The 17,421-nt window shown below is 44.4% G+C and overlaps 1 protein-coding gene across 1 annotated transcript; it reads left to right on the plus strand.

The window, feature by feature from the left end:
* Positions 1-233: 233 nt before the first annotated feature.
* On the plus strand, positions 234-5,285 carry LOC128743930 (uncharacterized). The gene is made up of 2 exons (XM_053840634.1): positions 234-728; positions 771-5,285. Exons 1-2 carry the CDS (start codon positions 234-236, stop codon positions 5,283-5,285), a joined length of 5,010 nt encoding a protein of 1,669 aa, XP_053696609.1.
* Positions 5,286-17,421: the final 12,136 nt, after the last annotated feature.

Raw genomic sequence — 17,421 nt, forward strand, 5'->3', positions numbered from 1 at the left:
AAATACTTTGAACGTTAAATCAAAATTGTAAAATAAATTCCAGTCAATCAGCAGTAGGACCTACTAACAACTCTTCTCTTTTTGTTTGTTTTTTTCCAGACCGCTTTCCATCGCAACCGGCAGCCAACGGCAACGGCACCATGCTTACTGCGATCATCGTTGCTGGCCTGCGCTGTTACACCGTCTAAACCTGAACAACCACATCCGGGTGCGTGGCAGCAAACTAACCAGGGATGGACTTCCTGAAGGCGGTCGCCAACGGGCACTACGAGGCGGTCCGGACGGCACTGGCCAAGGTCGACATCGACTATCAGGACGAACGGGCGGCCAACAGTGCGCTGCACGTGGCCGTGACGGCCAAGCGCAACCGAACGAAACTGATCGAGCTGCTGCTCGGGGCCGGCAGCGATTGCGATCTGAAGAACCGGGATGGCCTGACGGCATCGGAACTGGCGCTGGACTGCGGCTGCCGCAGTGTGGCCGAGTTTATGATTCGTAAGGAGTTCGAGGGCTGGACCGATGATCGAACGGTCTATCGGTTGGTGCGGCGAGGCTCGGTGGAACTGTTGCAGATTTATCTGGAGAAAAGGGCTTTTGATATTCATACGAAGATGAAATTGATTCGACGGGTGGTGGATGAGTTGGGCGTAAAGGGGGTGACGATCGGAGAGCGGATGAAGGTGTTTCTGGAGTATCAATTGGTGGAGTATGGCTATCGGTACGGGACGGTTGGGGGTGGGGCAAGTGGAGGAGGGGTAAATATTCGGAAGAAAAGTGCCGGCGATGGTGGCGCGAATGGTGATCAAGAGGCTGAACGGCGCGTGGAGTTGATACTGAACTATACCAAATATTTGAGGGAAAACTACTGCGGCGATGATTTGAACGATCTCGATGACAGGTTCGTTCTGAGGCTGCGAATGATTTGCGAGTGTTGTTACTTTCTGGAGGACGTCGAGCGGCGCCGCGAGCGGAAGCTTTACAAACACGTTCCCCTTTCGGAGATAACCTACTTGATCGGGGTATTTTTAGCCATCTTGGAGAAACACGTCGGCTTCGAGATTTATAAGCTTGTTATTAATAAAAATATGATTATGTCGTACTTGGAGGCGGTTTGTTACGAGTTGCGGGCGGCCACGGTGGGGGACCGGCGGCGGCCAAGCGGTTTCTCGTTCCAATGGACGGCGCAGCTGTTGTTGGATCTCATCGCGTGCATCCGCGAGGAGCGCCTGCTGCGATACGTCGCCAGGAGGAAGCGTGCTAGTGTGGAATTGCAACGGATTGCTGCGATGCGCGACGACGACGGGGAACTGACGGCAGCTGACCGGGAGAAGGTAATGAATGAAATCCGACAGAAGGAATTTCTCGTACTGCAGGAGGGTGTGCAACCGCGGGATACCGCGGGCGGTAAGTGGTGTGTGGAGGATTTTGTTCGCTGCTTGCGATGCGAGGAGAAGCGGAAAACAATCCCCGAACTGTGGCACCGGCGACATCCGAAGCTGCGGCTCGCGAAGCGACAGGCGCAGTTTGTGGTGAGCCGCCGAGAGTTGAGCAAAATTAAGCAACAGACCGTGACCGAGCTGAGTCGGAATAAGCTGAAGCTTATCGAGAAGGAAGTGAATTCGCGCGAGCTGCAAGCGCTCGGTAGGAAAATTTGCCGGCGCAGCCGGATAGTTTTTCGTCGGATACGGAAAAGCTACGACCAGATTAAGCAGATGTATACGGTGAAAAAGATCGCTTACTACGTGGAGAATGCCATCATTGTGGATATGGACGTACTGGCGAATGAGTCGCTGTGCATTCTGGCGATCAAAAGGGTGCTCCACCTGATGGACGAGTCGAAGCGGAGTTGCGATCAGAATCCGACCTTCGTGCGGATGTTGGAGAACGTGCTCGATCATGTGCTGGCTTCGGTGAAGGTGGGCAATAAAAGCCAGGATATCCGGGATTTTTTCTCGCAAAAGTATTCGCTTGCCAAGTATTTCGCCAATAAATCGCTGGACATGAGCCAGTACAAGCTGATGCAGGACAGTCTCCGGTCGGTGTATCGCTTTTTTCTCTATGTAATCAATATTCAGCTGATCGAGGCGTACAAGACGTTCCTCGGGACGGCTTACCGTTTGCGAAATCTGGCCCAGGTTAAGTCGTTCGCCAAGTACATCGGCGATCACAATCTGCACACGTTGAGTCACATTCAGTTCGATCACGTGTTCTACAATGAGGACGAAACAGCTCAGATCATCCGGGAGTTGAAGAAGATGTATTTGGGAATGGCAAATGAGCTGAAGCTGTTGTCGTTTATCGAGAAGAACATTCAGTTTCGGTTTTACCACATGCAGTACCATCAGACGAGGCTGCGGGTGACGTTGAGTAACTTTTCCGTGGTCTATCGGGCTCTGCGAGCGAATCCCTGTTTCGAGAGTATCCGGAAGCTGGTGCACTCCTATCTGCACCAGAGCTATCAAAAGTACGACATATCGAAGTCGATCTCCATCTCGGACTCGACGCTGGCGCTGAAGGAGTTGCTTCGACCGTACGGCAGTGTGCGCGAGAACGAGGAAACCCTGATGGTGGTGCGCCATCTGGAGCAGCTGCAGGAACTGATGGATCCGGATCGGTTGTTTGGGATTAATCCGGTTAAGGGTCGCACGCGAATCGACGATGCCGGGAAGTATCACCATTTTACGAGGAAGATTCTGAAGGAGATGGGACTGCAGCTGAACGAGGAGGATTTTCGCCAGTTGCATGAGAAACTGCGGCGGACGTATTATGAGAATATCTTTTTGCTGCAGAATCGCTACCGGGTGATGGGGGAGTTTTTCAAGCAGCGCGGTATTGCCGTTGATGGGAAGGTGTTGGCCGAGTATCGGGAACGGGATGAGGAGCTGCTGCAGGAGTTGTTCGATGCGAAGGTGAACGATGTGATTCAGATTTTGGAGAAGTTCGAGTGCGCGACGGTGGACGGGGTGTTGGAGTGTTTGGGCGAACTGCCGGCTTTCGTGCAGATTGGGCTGGAGTTTGCTTTGCTTGAGTTGCTGGAGATTCTGGGAGCGGTCAATGGTCTGGCGACGAATGGTAACGGTGTCCGAGGCGGTGCCTCGGTTTTGAGCGGGAGAAGTCTGAAAAGTTATCTGGAACAGGACTCGCTGGTGTTGGATCTGTTGGTGTTCAATTCCGGTGCGACGGTGTTTTTGAACGCGCTGGTGTTCAAGCAGTTTGGCTTTCGGCTGTACGGTGGTGGCGCGCAAATGCAGGAAGCTCCGGCGGAGCTGGGCGACTTCGAAGAGCGGTATAAGGAACGATGGAAGTGGTTCGAGATGCAGGAGATTCTGTACGAGTCGGTACGACAGGGTGATCTCCAGCTGCTGAAGGAGAACGTCAGCAATGGATCGGATCTGAGAGGCAAACGATTCGGGGCGTTGGTTTCGAAGGAACTGTGCCAGTACAGCTTGATCGATTGTGCAATCGCTGAGAACTTTAAAGATATGATTGACATGCTCAATCGGGATTACGACGAAATCAGTGAGGAGCGAAAGAAACTGCTGGAATACCTGCTCAGGCGGACCGTAAAGTCACACTTTCTTGTTGGTCAATACTGCAAACTGAAGCCCGAAGATCGCAAAATGCTGGTGCTGTATTTGTCAATGTTTCTTGGGGACGTAGGAGTTTTTCTCAAAAACTTAGATCGCTACAATGCCCATCAGGATCTGCATCTGTTTGTAATTTCGGAGAATCATGGATTTGTCAGCGAAATGCTGCACCGCTTGAAGACTTTCGACTACAATCGGACTGATTCGAGTGGTATGACAATCCTGCAGAAAGTTGTCATTTCCGGAAATCTGCAAGCAACGGAAGTTTTAGCTCGCAATAAACGTGTGGATCTAAATGCCGTAAACAGCGCAAAATACACGGCCCTTAATCTAGCCTGCCGGCTAAATCTGCTGGACATTGTCAAAGTGCTTGTTCAGCACCGGGCGGACGTAAACGTGATGAGCGAAGACGAAAAACTACCCGTTTTCTGGTTGATTCAATACCAAAACCCGAAGGAACTGGTTTCTCTTGCGATCGATTCCGGCACGGAACTGACCTCCTTCTCCAGTGAGCTCTGCCTGCTGCACAAAGCCATCGAATTCGACAATCTGGACGTCGTACGCTACCTGATCGCTGACCGAAAAGTGGATCCCACCCGGATCTACTCGAACTGCAACAACGTAATTCATGCCGCAGCCAGCTACAACCGCTACCGTGTGCTCGGCTATCTTCTGTCGAATACCGGCATCCGCAAGCTGGTCAACAACACCAATCTGGTTAAAAACACCCCCCTAAACATCGCCTGCAAGGAAGGCTACCTTCGGATAGCTAGAATGCTGCTGGATCAGGGCGTCCGAACGGACACCAGCGGGGAGTACGGCCTAAACGCCCTAGCCTTCGCCATGTACACAAACGGTTTCAAGCTGATGAAAATCCTGTTCCGACATGGGGCCACCATCAGTTACCCGCTCAGCTCGGACTTCCAACCGCTGAACATGGCCATCCTAAACAGCAACATCCCGATGCTGAACTTCCTCCTGCGGAACGGCGTCGACGTCAACAGTGCTCCGCTCTGCTTCATCAACGCCGTCTACTCCCAATCGAAAGAGATCACCCGCATCCTGATCGCCTCCGGCGCAAAACACATCAACTACAAGGACGAATTCTGCCAGACGGCACTTCACCTGTGCGTCGAACGGGACGAGTACGACATCGCCCAGGAGCTGATCCGTGCCGGAGCGGACGTCAACGCTAAAAACCGTTCCGGAACGACTCCCCTCCACCTAGCGGTTAGCCGACGTAACGTTCGCTTCGTCCAGCTGCTGCTGGACAATCGCTGCCAGCTGGACGCCCTCGATTACCACGGTGAAACGCCGCTCATCAAGTCGGTGGTGTGCAATAACCTAAATATAGTGAAAATTCTGCTCAACAACGGTGCTAGCGTCGAACGGCTGCGCAACAGCGAACCGTCCGTCCTCCTCTATCTGGTACAGGAAAACTACGAGGACATTCTGGACTACCTGCTCGAGTACTACCGGTTCGATCCGAACGAGCAGGACGCGTACGGTAACTCGCTGCTGTACGTAGCCACCCAGCACAATCACATCAACATCGTTAAGCTGCTGGTGGACAAGTACCACGCCCGGGCCAACACCACCAACAACAAAAAGCTTACGCCGCTGATGATTGCCCGCGTCAAGGAGTACCGGGAGATTTTCAGCTTTCTAGAGGCCCGCACCGTCGCGGCGGAAGAGTAGAAAAACTGACAGACAAAGCAACCCATGATTTCGTAGGAAAATTGTTTCTTTATCTAGTTGTGTAGCGTACTATTTATTTAGAAAGGAAGTTTTTTCGTGCAAATTATTTATTATTAAATAGAGGAAGAACACAATTTTATGTGCCATATCTGTAAGAGATTCGTTTCTTTTTTGTTTTATTAGTTTTACCCTCCACTGATGAGATCGTTAGTAAATTAAAATACGTAGGAAAAATAGCCCCTTTCGAGTGTGACGATATGCAAAAAAAAATCATCATAGATGAGAAGGATTCTACTTCCCACGGTAGGACGTCTTAGGATAAATCGTACCGTAAGCATACATGAAGCAAGAAAAAAAACCTAGTTGTGATTTGATGTAACTTTTTGTACATTGAAAACAAATAAATACTCTCATCCCTAGTTTTCCACAAAGGTAAGTCTCTAAACTAAGCACCCATTGAAAACCTGTAAATAGGCTAATCCGTGTGAGGCGGAGCACAAGCGTGGCAAGGGACGAATCGATTTGTCTTAGACACATTCCAGCAAATAATAGGAAAACAAGTTCAAAGTAATTTAATAGATTTCTTTCCTTTTTCTTCTGTGGTAGTGTCCGGTTTTCTTTTTAAAGGAACAGAGAGAGCGATGGGTTAAAAAAAAAAAACAAACACCGAAATTCGAAGACAAGTCGATTCACAAGTCGAATGCTCCAACCAATGTACAAGTTTCCGTTTGCCATCAGAAGAGTGATAAAATCATGATATCATGCCAGAAACAAACAAAAAAAAAACTTTGTAGAATAGCGTTTCTCCAAGCTTATGTGGTTCTTATTTAATCAACAAACGAACAGAAGCGAAAACATAAATAAAAGGTGGAGGATCACGTGCCAATATAGAAAATACGGATAACTGCAGTTGACTGTAATAAGCATTAGGTTAGCATAACTGTACAAAGTAAAATCTTTCCACCTGTCATACTCCAAATGAGAAGTAAGCCATGAGATTTCCGTTTAGTTGAAGTGCCAAACCCTGTCTTAATCTGTGTCTCAGTTAAGATTCTGTGCCGTACTAATACATCACACTATCATTAGATTAATGCATTAGCTTCGGAGTAAACAATAAAACACATAATAACATTTAAATCATACGTGCTATAATAGTTGCTATAAAGAAAACATCATAAACAATATCGATGATCGGACGCTGTGGAGCCGGCAAGTGTGGGAAATGATTGAATTATGTAGTTTTGTTACGTTCACAGATCTTATGTACCTTTTATAGTTTTTAAAAACTCAATCATTAAAATGTAAAATGTGCCACGACGCAACGACAGAGCAGAGAGAGAGTATCATTACTCAGAGTTAGAGCAAAAATTATGAAAAAAAACTTAAACAGTATACAACCGTAAATCAAAATCAAGCAATCCAACAACCAACAACCAACACAATTACTCGTGTCATTGTCGAGTGTCGACAGACAGACAGATCAGATCAAAGCAACCCGCAACATAACACAGAGCAGAGCAGCTTTAGAGCACGGTGTGTGCGTGTGTGTGTTTTCGACATTTGACTGAGAAATATTTCGATAAACGAAAAAAAAACAAAACAAAGGAAAGGAAAATTAATAATAACAATTTAAACCCAGCAGCTGTAAGTCAGTTTTGAATTCAAAATATCATCCTGATTCCTATATAGACGTACTACTTTGTCGTGTCCACTGCGGTACAAATAAAATGTATTTTTTGCGAAAATTGAATCCGTGTTTTTGCTGTTTTCGTTTGAAGCCGCGTGCGAAAGCCCAGTCAACCACCAACCCACCCGAACTCATAAAAGTCGTTGCAATTTTGGTGGTTTCCTGTTAGTGGTATGGAAGCTTGCATAAAAGAGGATTAGGGGTTGCCTCAGCTGCTTGCATACAAGCTGCTGTACACTCTAAAAAAAGGGCATTTGCTCACTACAGGGCTGATAGCCGTTAAAAACGTGACTCTGGTTACTAAGAAATTAAAACCAGAGACTAAAGAGTGAACGAACTAATGAAAATAGTAACTGAAATTAGATTCAGATCAATTTTATTGGCACTGATAATTAAGGATTAACGTCCCAGATTGGAAAAGAATGGAATAAACAATCAAAAATTTTAACAGGACAGCTCACAGCACGTCTCGATTTTTTTTTTGTTCAAAAGTTCGTTCCAAGATTTCAGAATGGAAAATGTCGATTTTTTGTTTCCTCATTAATAAAACAGAATATTTGTCAAACCTTGGTTTTCATAGGGTATGTTGCTACATCGTCGTAATTGCCTATTCCCGTCCTATCCAACACAAATTATTAAAAATATCAGCATTTTTATGACACACAATGCAAAACTAGTTATTCCCTAATATTTTAGTTAGTTGTCTATCATACGCAATCAATCAAAGTGAGCTGAGATCTATTTAAATGCTTTTTATCATTAAAGAAGTCCTACCAGCCAAATTTCCTACGTTTTTTCGTGCGACGAAGAAGACAATGTCGACTAATCGTGCTAATTTCCGGCATTCATAAATGAAAATAACTCACGCAAGGCATTGTCGTTATTCTACAGCCAGAAAAACTTGCCTGACCTGCAGAAATTTTGTAGAATAACTTTTGTCATGCCGTCCTACACAAATACATGCGCGTTAGCTTCGTAAACATTGTTGTGATTTTTAGTTCGGACGATGAAAAATTTTGTTGGACGGATTTTAAAACGGTACGACGAATTTTAGCAATAAAGTCAGTTGCGTAATTTCAATAATATGCTTTAATAGTCGCTTTTCAGTGATTTCAAGGTTCACGGATCGGAAGGTAAGTGTGTTTTAGTCAAATCAGTACAAGAACTTTTGGAGTATTAACTAAATCCATCCAGCAAATGATGAAAATTAGAATGGCTTTCCTTATTACGACGGGAATTAGAAAAAGACCCTATATGGCAGCGTTTTCTAAGCCCAAATTCAACGAAACCGACTTCTGGCTGAGTTGGTAATTTTTATTTTAAATCAATTTTATTTTCACGCGTTCTAGTTTCCACTATTTTATGACGAGTACTAAAAGTATTCTTTGGTAAATTTTAACGGAACAAAAAACAATCATCCTTTGTTTCACGATACGTTTGCTGTAATACGATGTACATATGCGTGATACCGCAACAAGTACATTCATGCTATGTTTCAGGGGATACCCGATAATTATGGTAGCCCGTGGACCGAGGTTAAGGCCAAGAAAAAAGGTAGAGAAAGTTCCAGCAAAAATAACTCCACCCAAACCGGCAGGGAAGCGAACGAAAAAGGGCGACGCTCTTATCCTGAAAACCAACGAGTCGAAATACTCCGAGGTTTTGAAGGCCATGAGAGGAGACGCCCTTCTCAGGGATTTGGGCGCGGACATGTGGAGCATCCGCCGCTCACGCACGGGCGATATGATCCTTGAGTTAAAGAAGGACACCACCAAGAAGAGTTCCGTACACAAGTCGGTAGCGGAAGGAGTGCTCGGGGAGGGAGTGCGAATAGGGGGACTGGGGGCATAATGCCCATGTTAACAAGAACTCCGTATTACTCATTAATGCAGAACACATTTAATAAAACTAGATAGTAGGTTCAAAAGTACAACAGTTTTTTATCTAACATGCTAGTCCTAAAACATAAAAATCAATAAAATGTGTTTAAATCGTGAAGTTTTCTAAGGCCATCGAAAATTTATTTTCAGATTCGTTAGGGGCAAAATGCGCATAAGTATGTACAAAACGAACCACAACAAAGGGTCGAAATGCGCCACAACAAAATCCGCCAACTGTATTCTTGTAATGCAAAACCGGCACGACTCTGAACAACGTGGGTTCACTACCTACTCCTTAATCTGTTATTCCGGATGTCGATTCGGACGACCGGCAGGTCTTTTTTCACTGGAGCGGTCGGTGCTAAGATCTCTCCAGCACTCAAAATAGACCATTTTAGTCGAAACTGCCGAGCCAAATTCGTATTATACAAACCGAACCTTTAGAATTCGCGCATGTTTGAGATGTTTTCAAAACGTTTGTTTTCGTCAAATCAAAACAACAAGTTCATAGGGTGCGCGTCTTGCGCGTGTGTGAAAATGAATAGAGATACCAAATATTCAGATTAAAAATGAACTCGCCCAATCTGAACGAGCTGTTTTTCATATTAGCGGGGGTTGAGTGTATTGGCGGCGTAATGTCTTACGAAAAGAGATGTGAAAATTGCAAGAAATAGGCTTGAAAATATCTTTTCCATTATTCGTAGGATTTGTGTAACATAGAAAACTGGTATGATCTACATTGCTTTATAATTTAAAATAGAAGCGTTTGGTAACTAAATTAGCGTTTAAAAGTGAGTGTTCCGTGAAATACTACAGTGGCGCGTTTTGCCCTGACTGGGCATTTTACCTTTTAGCTTAAAAACCTGGCTGAGAACACCAAAGTGTGCGAGATCGTACAGGCTCTTAAAAAGCAAAGTGGAGTGGTGCTGGCAACCGAGGCCATACGACTTCCGCTGGTGGACGAAAACGAAGCCCTGAAGACTGCTAGGCTAAAAGTGCCCACTGAACACGCTCAAGGCTTGCATCTGATGCTTCGAGCACGGGCATAAGGCCTGGAATTGCAAGTCACCTGTGTAGGAGATGTGGTAGTACTGGCCGTAAAGCGAGGGACTGCGCGGAGCCTTCCAAGTGCCTGATCTGTACCGGTAAACGGGACGCAAAGCACGTAACGGGTGGTCAAAGGTGCCCGGCCGGCGCATTCGACAGTCCTGGTATGGTAGGAGACTGGAGGGTAGACAATGGCTACACTCACAGTGACCATCAGGCGGTCCGCCATGGTGTCGGTCAGATAACAAGGCGGCAGGTAGCGGGTTGATCCGACACCCCAACCACCCATGGAAGACATCATACTTTGATTCCGAAGTATTTGTGGAAGCGATCCGAAGAGAGTGCGGTGATCGCGATATGCCCGATCCGAACGCTGATCATTTGGTTGAGGTACTGTCGCGAGCGTGTGACGTCACCATGCCTAGGAAAGGTCGACCTAGGTATGGCAGGTCACCTGCTTACTGGTGGACAGATGAAATTGCGGAACTCCGCGGAGCGTGCTTTCGTGCGAGGAGAATTATGCAAAGTGCTCGTTCGGACGAAGGCAGGGCTGAATGTCGAGTAGCACTTGTTGCTGCACGCGCAGCGTTTAAGAGCGGGATAAAAGCTTGTAAACGAGCCTGCTTTGAAAGGTTATGTGCTAGTGCCAATGCGAACCCATGGGATGATGCCTACAGGCAAAGACCAAGGGCGTGATGGCGCCCGCAGAGTGATCGCTAGAGAAGCTTGAGCGGATCATCGAGGGCCTCTTTCCGCGCCACGGGCCAAGGCCCTGGTCTCAGGCCGCTGAGTCGTCTCACGGCCAACGTTCCAGTATCTCACAGCATAGCGTAAGATGGTTGGCCTCCCCGTCGAATATCCAAAGTAACGTGAGTGACGGCGGTTTAGAGGTCGGGGAGGAAGCGACGGTTAAGAACGAGAAACTCATTGAGATCGCAAAATCCCTAAAGGTGAGCAAGGCACCGGGGTCAGACGGAATCCCGAATATGGCCATTAAAGCGGCTATTCTAGAGGCTCCCGAATTATTCAGGGCAGTAATGAGTATATGTTTGGAAGATGGCCGCTTCCCGGACAGGTGGAAGTGACAGAACCTGGCCCTATTGCCGAAGCCGGGAAAACCTCCGGGTGTCACCTCGTCCTATAGGCCGATCTATCTGCTCGATACTTCCGGTAAGGTGCTGGACAGGGTTATCCTTAACAGGCTCGTACAGTACACTGAGCGTACAAGCGATCTGTCAAGGAACCAATTCGGCTTCCGAAACACCGGGCCCAGTATGGAACTTCACGGAACCCCTACGGTGATTAGAACGTCATGTACGGCGAGGTGTTGAAGCTGAAGTTCCCGGTAGGGGTTGTGATTGTCGGCTTTGCGGACGACATCACCTTGGAAGTCTACGGTGAATCTATCAGAGACATTGAGTTGATGGCTGCCCACTCTATGAGCATAGTTGAAGATTGGATGCGTCATAAAACGGAGGTTATCGAGGTGAACAACCGCAGGTCGGTGCAGCAAGCAAAGACTAGCGTCGGGGACTGCACTATTTCGTCAACGCGGTTCTTAAAACTCCTGGGAGTCATGGTCAACCACAAGCTCAAGTTCGGGAGTCACGCCGACTATATGCCTGTAAGAAGGCTTCTACAGCTATTTCGACATTGTCTCGTATGACGTTGAATAGCTCTGTGGTATATGGCAGCAAGCGAAGGCTTTTAGCCAACGTGGTCCAGTCCATACTTAGGTATGGTGGGCCGGTGTGGTTATCGGCGTTAGGAACCAAAAGCTACCTAGGTAAAAGCTACCTGGAAAGTAGCTATCGTCTCATGTGCTTGAGAGTGGCGAGTGCGTATCGCACAGTTTCACATCAGCATCATCATCAGCGAGGACGTAGAGTGCTTCAACCAACGTCGAACTAGAGGCATACAGAATACCACAAGATCAGCCTCGATGGTCACTTGGCAGCGGGCATGGTCTAATTCCATAAAAGGCCGGTGGACACATCGACTTATTCCAGAAGTATCCGGGTGGGTCGACAGGCGCCACGGCGAAGTCAACTTCCACCAGACACAAATTCTGTGAGGGCATGGTTATTTTAGACAGTATCTGCACAAGTCCCCCGGGTGTCCCGAATGCACGGATGTAGAGAAAACTGAAGAACTTGCTTTCTTTATATGCCCTCGTTTCGTGGGCGCGAGAAGCAAAATGATGACAGTGAGCGGACAGGACACTACTCCGGATAATTTAGTCCAAAGGATGTGTTCTAGCTCGGACGTCTGGGGAGCGGAGCGGTCGATACGGCTGCTACCCAGATTGTACTTGAGCTACAAAACCGCTGGAGAGCCGATCAACTGGACTACTATAGTCCAGTAGTTACCTAGGAGGGTACGTCAAACACAATAGCCCCTCCGCTCCCAGATGTAATACCGATAAGGTGGTGCCAGGGCGAATTGAGGCTGAAGACTCGAGTAGGGTTTTAGTGGGTCGGGATAACTAACCCCACACTACCTGAGTTGTCTTCTCAGGTGTCTGATAGCAGATTTTCCTACTACTTAAGAAAGGGTTATTCATGGGACTTGTTAGACCAGTTTCCTAGCTTGAAACCGATTGGAAATAATAAATACAATTTATACCACGTAAAAGGGTGACCCAGGCTTATAGTGTCAACGCCACAATGGAATCAAACAATGCTTACCAATGTTGTAGATTTGGCATAGAACTAAAAACTTGTACACATGAACGTACGGATAGGGCGCGCGTTGTACTGGAAACAGACTTTGAATGTCCCAGAACAGTGGCTAATCGTCGATTTCAACAAAAGTAATCGTGTTTGAATATCAAAGTTTTCAGAAATGAATGAGCATGTAAATGAACTACAGATCAGTTAGATAAAGTGGTAATGGCGCATCCCCTGGCCGTAAAACAGGTTCTGGAAGTGTTCTTCTAATTGTTACAAAAAATGAGGCCTTTATAGAAATGAACGTAGAGCGTTCATGGAGAAAAGAAAACGAAGGGAAGACCGAGAGAGATAACGAGAGAGATAATGAGGGAGAGGAAGAGAGAGAGAGAGAGAGAGAGAGAGAGAGAGAGAGAGAGAGAGAGAGAGAGAGAATAAAAGAAAATAAGAGAGTGCATAAGAGAAAGAATAAGAAAGAGAGAGAAAGACTAAAAAGCGAATGAGCGCGCGAACCTTCTTGGCAATAAATTGAATGTAATAATTTAGTTAAGCAAGACAATTTTCGAGGAATTCAAGATCAATCTCGGAGTGTTTATACTTACGGTCATCCAAGGTTTTGGTTATAAATTTTTTAAATCTCGTTGGTTCATTTTATTTGGAGCAATGAGACAGTGCACAATGGGCAAAAATGAGCTCGTAATCCCAAGAATTAGAAGTCGCTGGTTTGGAATTTTACAAGATACTTATTCTTATGTAAAAAATGCAGGAAATCGATTGGTGATGATTTAATTTTGCGCAGACTTCGGGAAGTGATCCATTTTGCCCTATTTTCCCCAAAAATCATGTTAAAAGCTAATTAAACAGTATAAAAACTTGCCGCCCGTGAAACGAACTCAAATAGCTTCCAAATGTTGTCAAAACAACCGAAGAATCAAATTCCATCTATTCCATACTGTGCGAAATGCAGGTATAGTCCATTTTGCCCAATTCACCCCTAAATACACAGTTAGGCCTAATTAGAGCGAATAAAACTAATTCAGAGACAGGGGAATAAACTCGAATAGTATCAATTTACTCGAAAGATATCAGGAGAGTTAATTGTCATCGATTTAGTACCGTGATGAATTCACAATCAGTTCGTTTTGCCTGATTCTCTCCTAGATCTACAAAAACACGTTCATTTGCTATTGCGTAAAAAAATCGTAATTTTTCAGCGATGATGTCTTTGAAGAAGTCAATAAAATACAGCACATTTTTTCAAACTATCAAGGTGATCTTATATTCATCTATCAGGGTGATACAAACTTTTGTTTTTATGAATACGTACAAAAAAAATTTTTTCTTCGGAAAAATTATAGAACGCACTGAAATGAGCAACTTTGCCGAATATAGTAACTATCTATCTATCTTTTAGATATTGGTTCATCTATCAGTTTTAATCGCTTTAATTAGGTTATCTATGTATATGGGGGTGAATTGGGCAAAATGGACTATTCTTGCATTTCACACGGTATGGACAGGATGGAAGTTGATTCTTCTCATGTTTTGACAAAATTTGGAAGCTATTTGAGTTCGTTTCACGGGCATCAAATAAGTTTTTATACTGTTTAATTAGCTTTTATCACGATTTTTGGGGGAAAATAGGGCAAAATGGACCACTTCCCGTAGTCTGCGCAAAATGAAACCATCACCAATCGATTTCCTGCATTTTTTACATAGAAATTAAATAAGATTGATAAGAAATTGTAAGATTCCAAACCAGCGGCTTCTAATTCTTGGGATTACGAGCTCGTTTTTGCCCATTGTGAAGTGGTTGGAATTTTGCAGGTGCGACGGAATGACGTTTGTCACATGAAAAACAATAACAAAAGACATTTAGTTTTATAAACCGGATTCTATGTAAGTAACTATGTAACTATGTAAGTAATATGTTTTGTACTATCTGATAGACGAATTATAGTTGCGATTATATCATTATTATTATATTATTTCGACAGAGTAATAGCGATGAAAGATTAGCGCATTAGGTGTAACTTTTGTTTTCTTCTTGGAGATTTTCAATGCTTTTATTGTGAGAAGGGCCAAGTCTTAGAAAAACGTTCACGCCCAAGGCTTTGCTTTTTCGTCACAAATCGTATCCAAATGCAATCTAAATCTATTCGAACTCAATTTCACTACAAATTCAATTTAAATCCAATCCGAACCTAAGCAATTCAGAAATCCAAACGAATTGAAAACTCATCTGAATTTATTGAAAATCCAGATCTAACCTAAATACAAACTGAACTGAATTCAACTTAACAAGGAAACCAAATTGATCCAAATCGTTCTGACATTCAATAACGTTTAGTCTTTAGTCAACCCGAATCATTTCGAACCATTTTGCTCTGTCACTGGCACTTTCATCCGGCATTTTTTGACGGCTTTGTCTCCTTTGAGCCATTTCCTTTATGTATTTGATGTAAAAGAAGCCATGGGTTTATACCGTCTTTAGACATTACCCTTCTTTATCGACAGACTTCGCAGCCGGCTGTTAGAGTACAGGAAAATTACGGGGCCAGTGCAACAATCCTACTGTGTATTTGAAGTAGGACGCTTTTTTAGTTCAATCCTCGTAGACTCCGTTTTCAGTTTGGCGCAGATTGCCTCCGCACTTGCAAACCTGGCAATGGCTCCTGGCTATGAGGGCAAAGCTATCTGCGAAGCATGAGGGCTGGCGTGACAATTTGTGACAGGCGGGCCACGCATTCCTCCTGTAGTTTCTTCTTGTCCATAATGTTGGAAATAACCCACCGTAGAGCCATTACCAGCATTTCTAGGCCATGTTTATAGTGCCCTGTGGTATATTCCATTGGCTTTGTTGGTCTTCAACAACCCAGTTTCTCGTTTGACTTCTTGGAGAACAGGTACTGGGACGTTACCATCTTTCATGGGCAGTTTTGAGCTAACTTCCGTTGCGCATCCTTCACCATTGAGGTGTTCATTGAAGAGCTGCCTCCAATTGTCGACCACATCGTGCTCGTTTGTGATCAGATTCCTCCTCTCGTCCCAATACATGTAAGGTTTCGGTGTGTAGCTCTTACGATATTGGTTTATCTTCTCCTAAAACTTGCGCGTTTCATAATCCCGGAATAATTTAATTTCTTCACGGTTTCTGTCCTCTTGCTGGGGCGCTTTTTACTCCTCAAGATGGTGGTTAACTAGTTCCTTGTTCGTCAATTTTTTTCACCTTAGTGGCAATGCTCAGATAATGCTAAGTTCCGCTTGTTGGCAATCCCCTTCGACCCAATCAATTCGTATTCTCCAAGGTGAGTTACCTACTACCGTGGTAGCTTGAAGCTTACAAACTTCATGAGGCCGCTACCACAGTCCTCTTGAAGTTTGTACAAACTTAGAATCTTTGCTACTATTTGGTATGATAACAAATAAACTACTTAAAATTTCTCCTACAGATCTTTGCGAACAAACTATTCCGTTTACATTGAACCTATTTAGAAGATTCGGAAGTTTATAGTTACCTCGAAATTCATTTCTGTGTATTCACTCAAATATTCAACATAGTTTTTTCCAACCTAGCAGAAAGGATTTCCTCTGTGAGAAGTGAAATATTTCAGAGTTGGGAGCTTCTTGCATACATGATTGCATGCAAGTTAAAACACAGTGACTTGCTTGCAATATGCGAAAGCACGAAAATGGTTGGAAAATCTTTCAATTTTTATCCTCAGTAAGCTTTTGCATAATTATACTTTTGTGGAAAACAAAATATTTATTTGGCAAATGTTTCGTTAAAGCAAATCATTCACTGTCGCATAAATTCCGCAGTTACATATTTCGGTTGCTAAAATCTTATTCAGTGCTTTGATGTGATGGAGAATTCCAAAATAGCTCTTTTGAATTTTAACAAAGATTAACAAGTTGTTTTATAATTTTCGAATTAATTACTAACATTATTTCTTTAGCGCTATATCTTGCACACCATCTTGTTGACAAAACCCTTAGTAACACTAAATATTTCACTCATTAAGAAATATTAATCAGATGAGTTTAACATTTTGCAAGACCAAGATGAAATGTAAAGCAGTGAATGTTTATGGTATACCAAATCCAGTAGTACAAAATTTATGTGTGTCTTTGAATAAAGCTTTCCCTCTAGGCTAATTTAAGCACAGCTCGTACAATTGAAAACAGGTAACAGAGCTATCCATCTTGAATGTCACAGTCAAACAAGATGCACTGCACGCTCGAAAGTGCACCGAAAAGACCAAAGATCAACTAACGGGTAAATAGTTTACAAGGTTTTTTTTGTTCAGAAAACTCGTGCTAAACATTTACCCTTCTAGCCTGTTTGGTATAAGCCATTTTGCTTGCCAGTACGAAAAGATTAGCCGCCTCCGGGAGGGGTGTAATGTAATATTCATCAAAACCTGGCGAGTGCAAACTTTCCACTAACGTAATTTGCTGGGTTCGAAAATACATTCTCATAGCTTGTACGAGTACGAGTACGAGAAGCTCTGATGCTAGAGCTAGCTAGAACTGTCATAAACCGGTGTGATTATTTATTGATGTCAGTAGTTTTGGTGAAGTTTGGTTAACGGGCTTTTGCTCGTCTAAGCTAGCTGATTTGAATGCAAAGTCATCCTCGAGGAAACTTGTGATGTATTTGGTGTAGACGTTTATTGCATTTTTAATTGAAAATTAAAAAAACAATCGTTTTCAGTTTCAGTGGGGAACGATTTTATGACTTTTGTGACAGTGGGATCAATACTCTATTCTAGTTTTTCACCAACCAAAAACCCGTCTTGGGGGTGAGAATCAAAAGCAAACCGAAAAATCCACTTTAGAAAGCCATCGTC

This window comes from Sabethes cyaneus, chromosome 3 (genome assembly GCF_943734655.1).
Source record: "Sabethes cyaneus chromosome 3, idSabCyanKW18_F2, whole genome shotgun sequence".
Lineage (NCBI taxonomy): Eukaryota > Metazoa > Arthropoda > Insecta > Diptera > Culicidae > Sabethes > Sabethes cyaneus.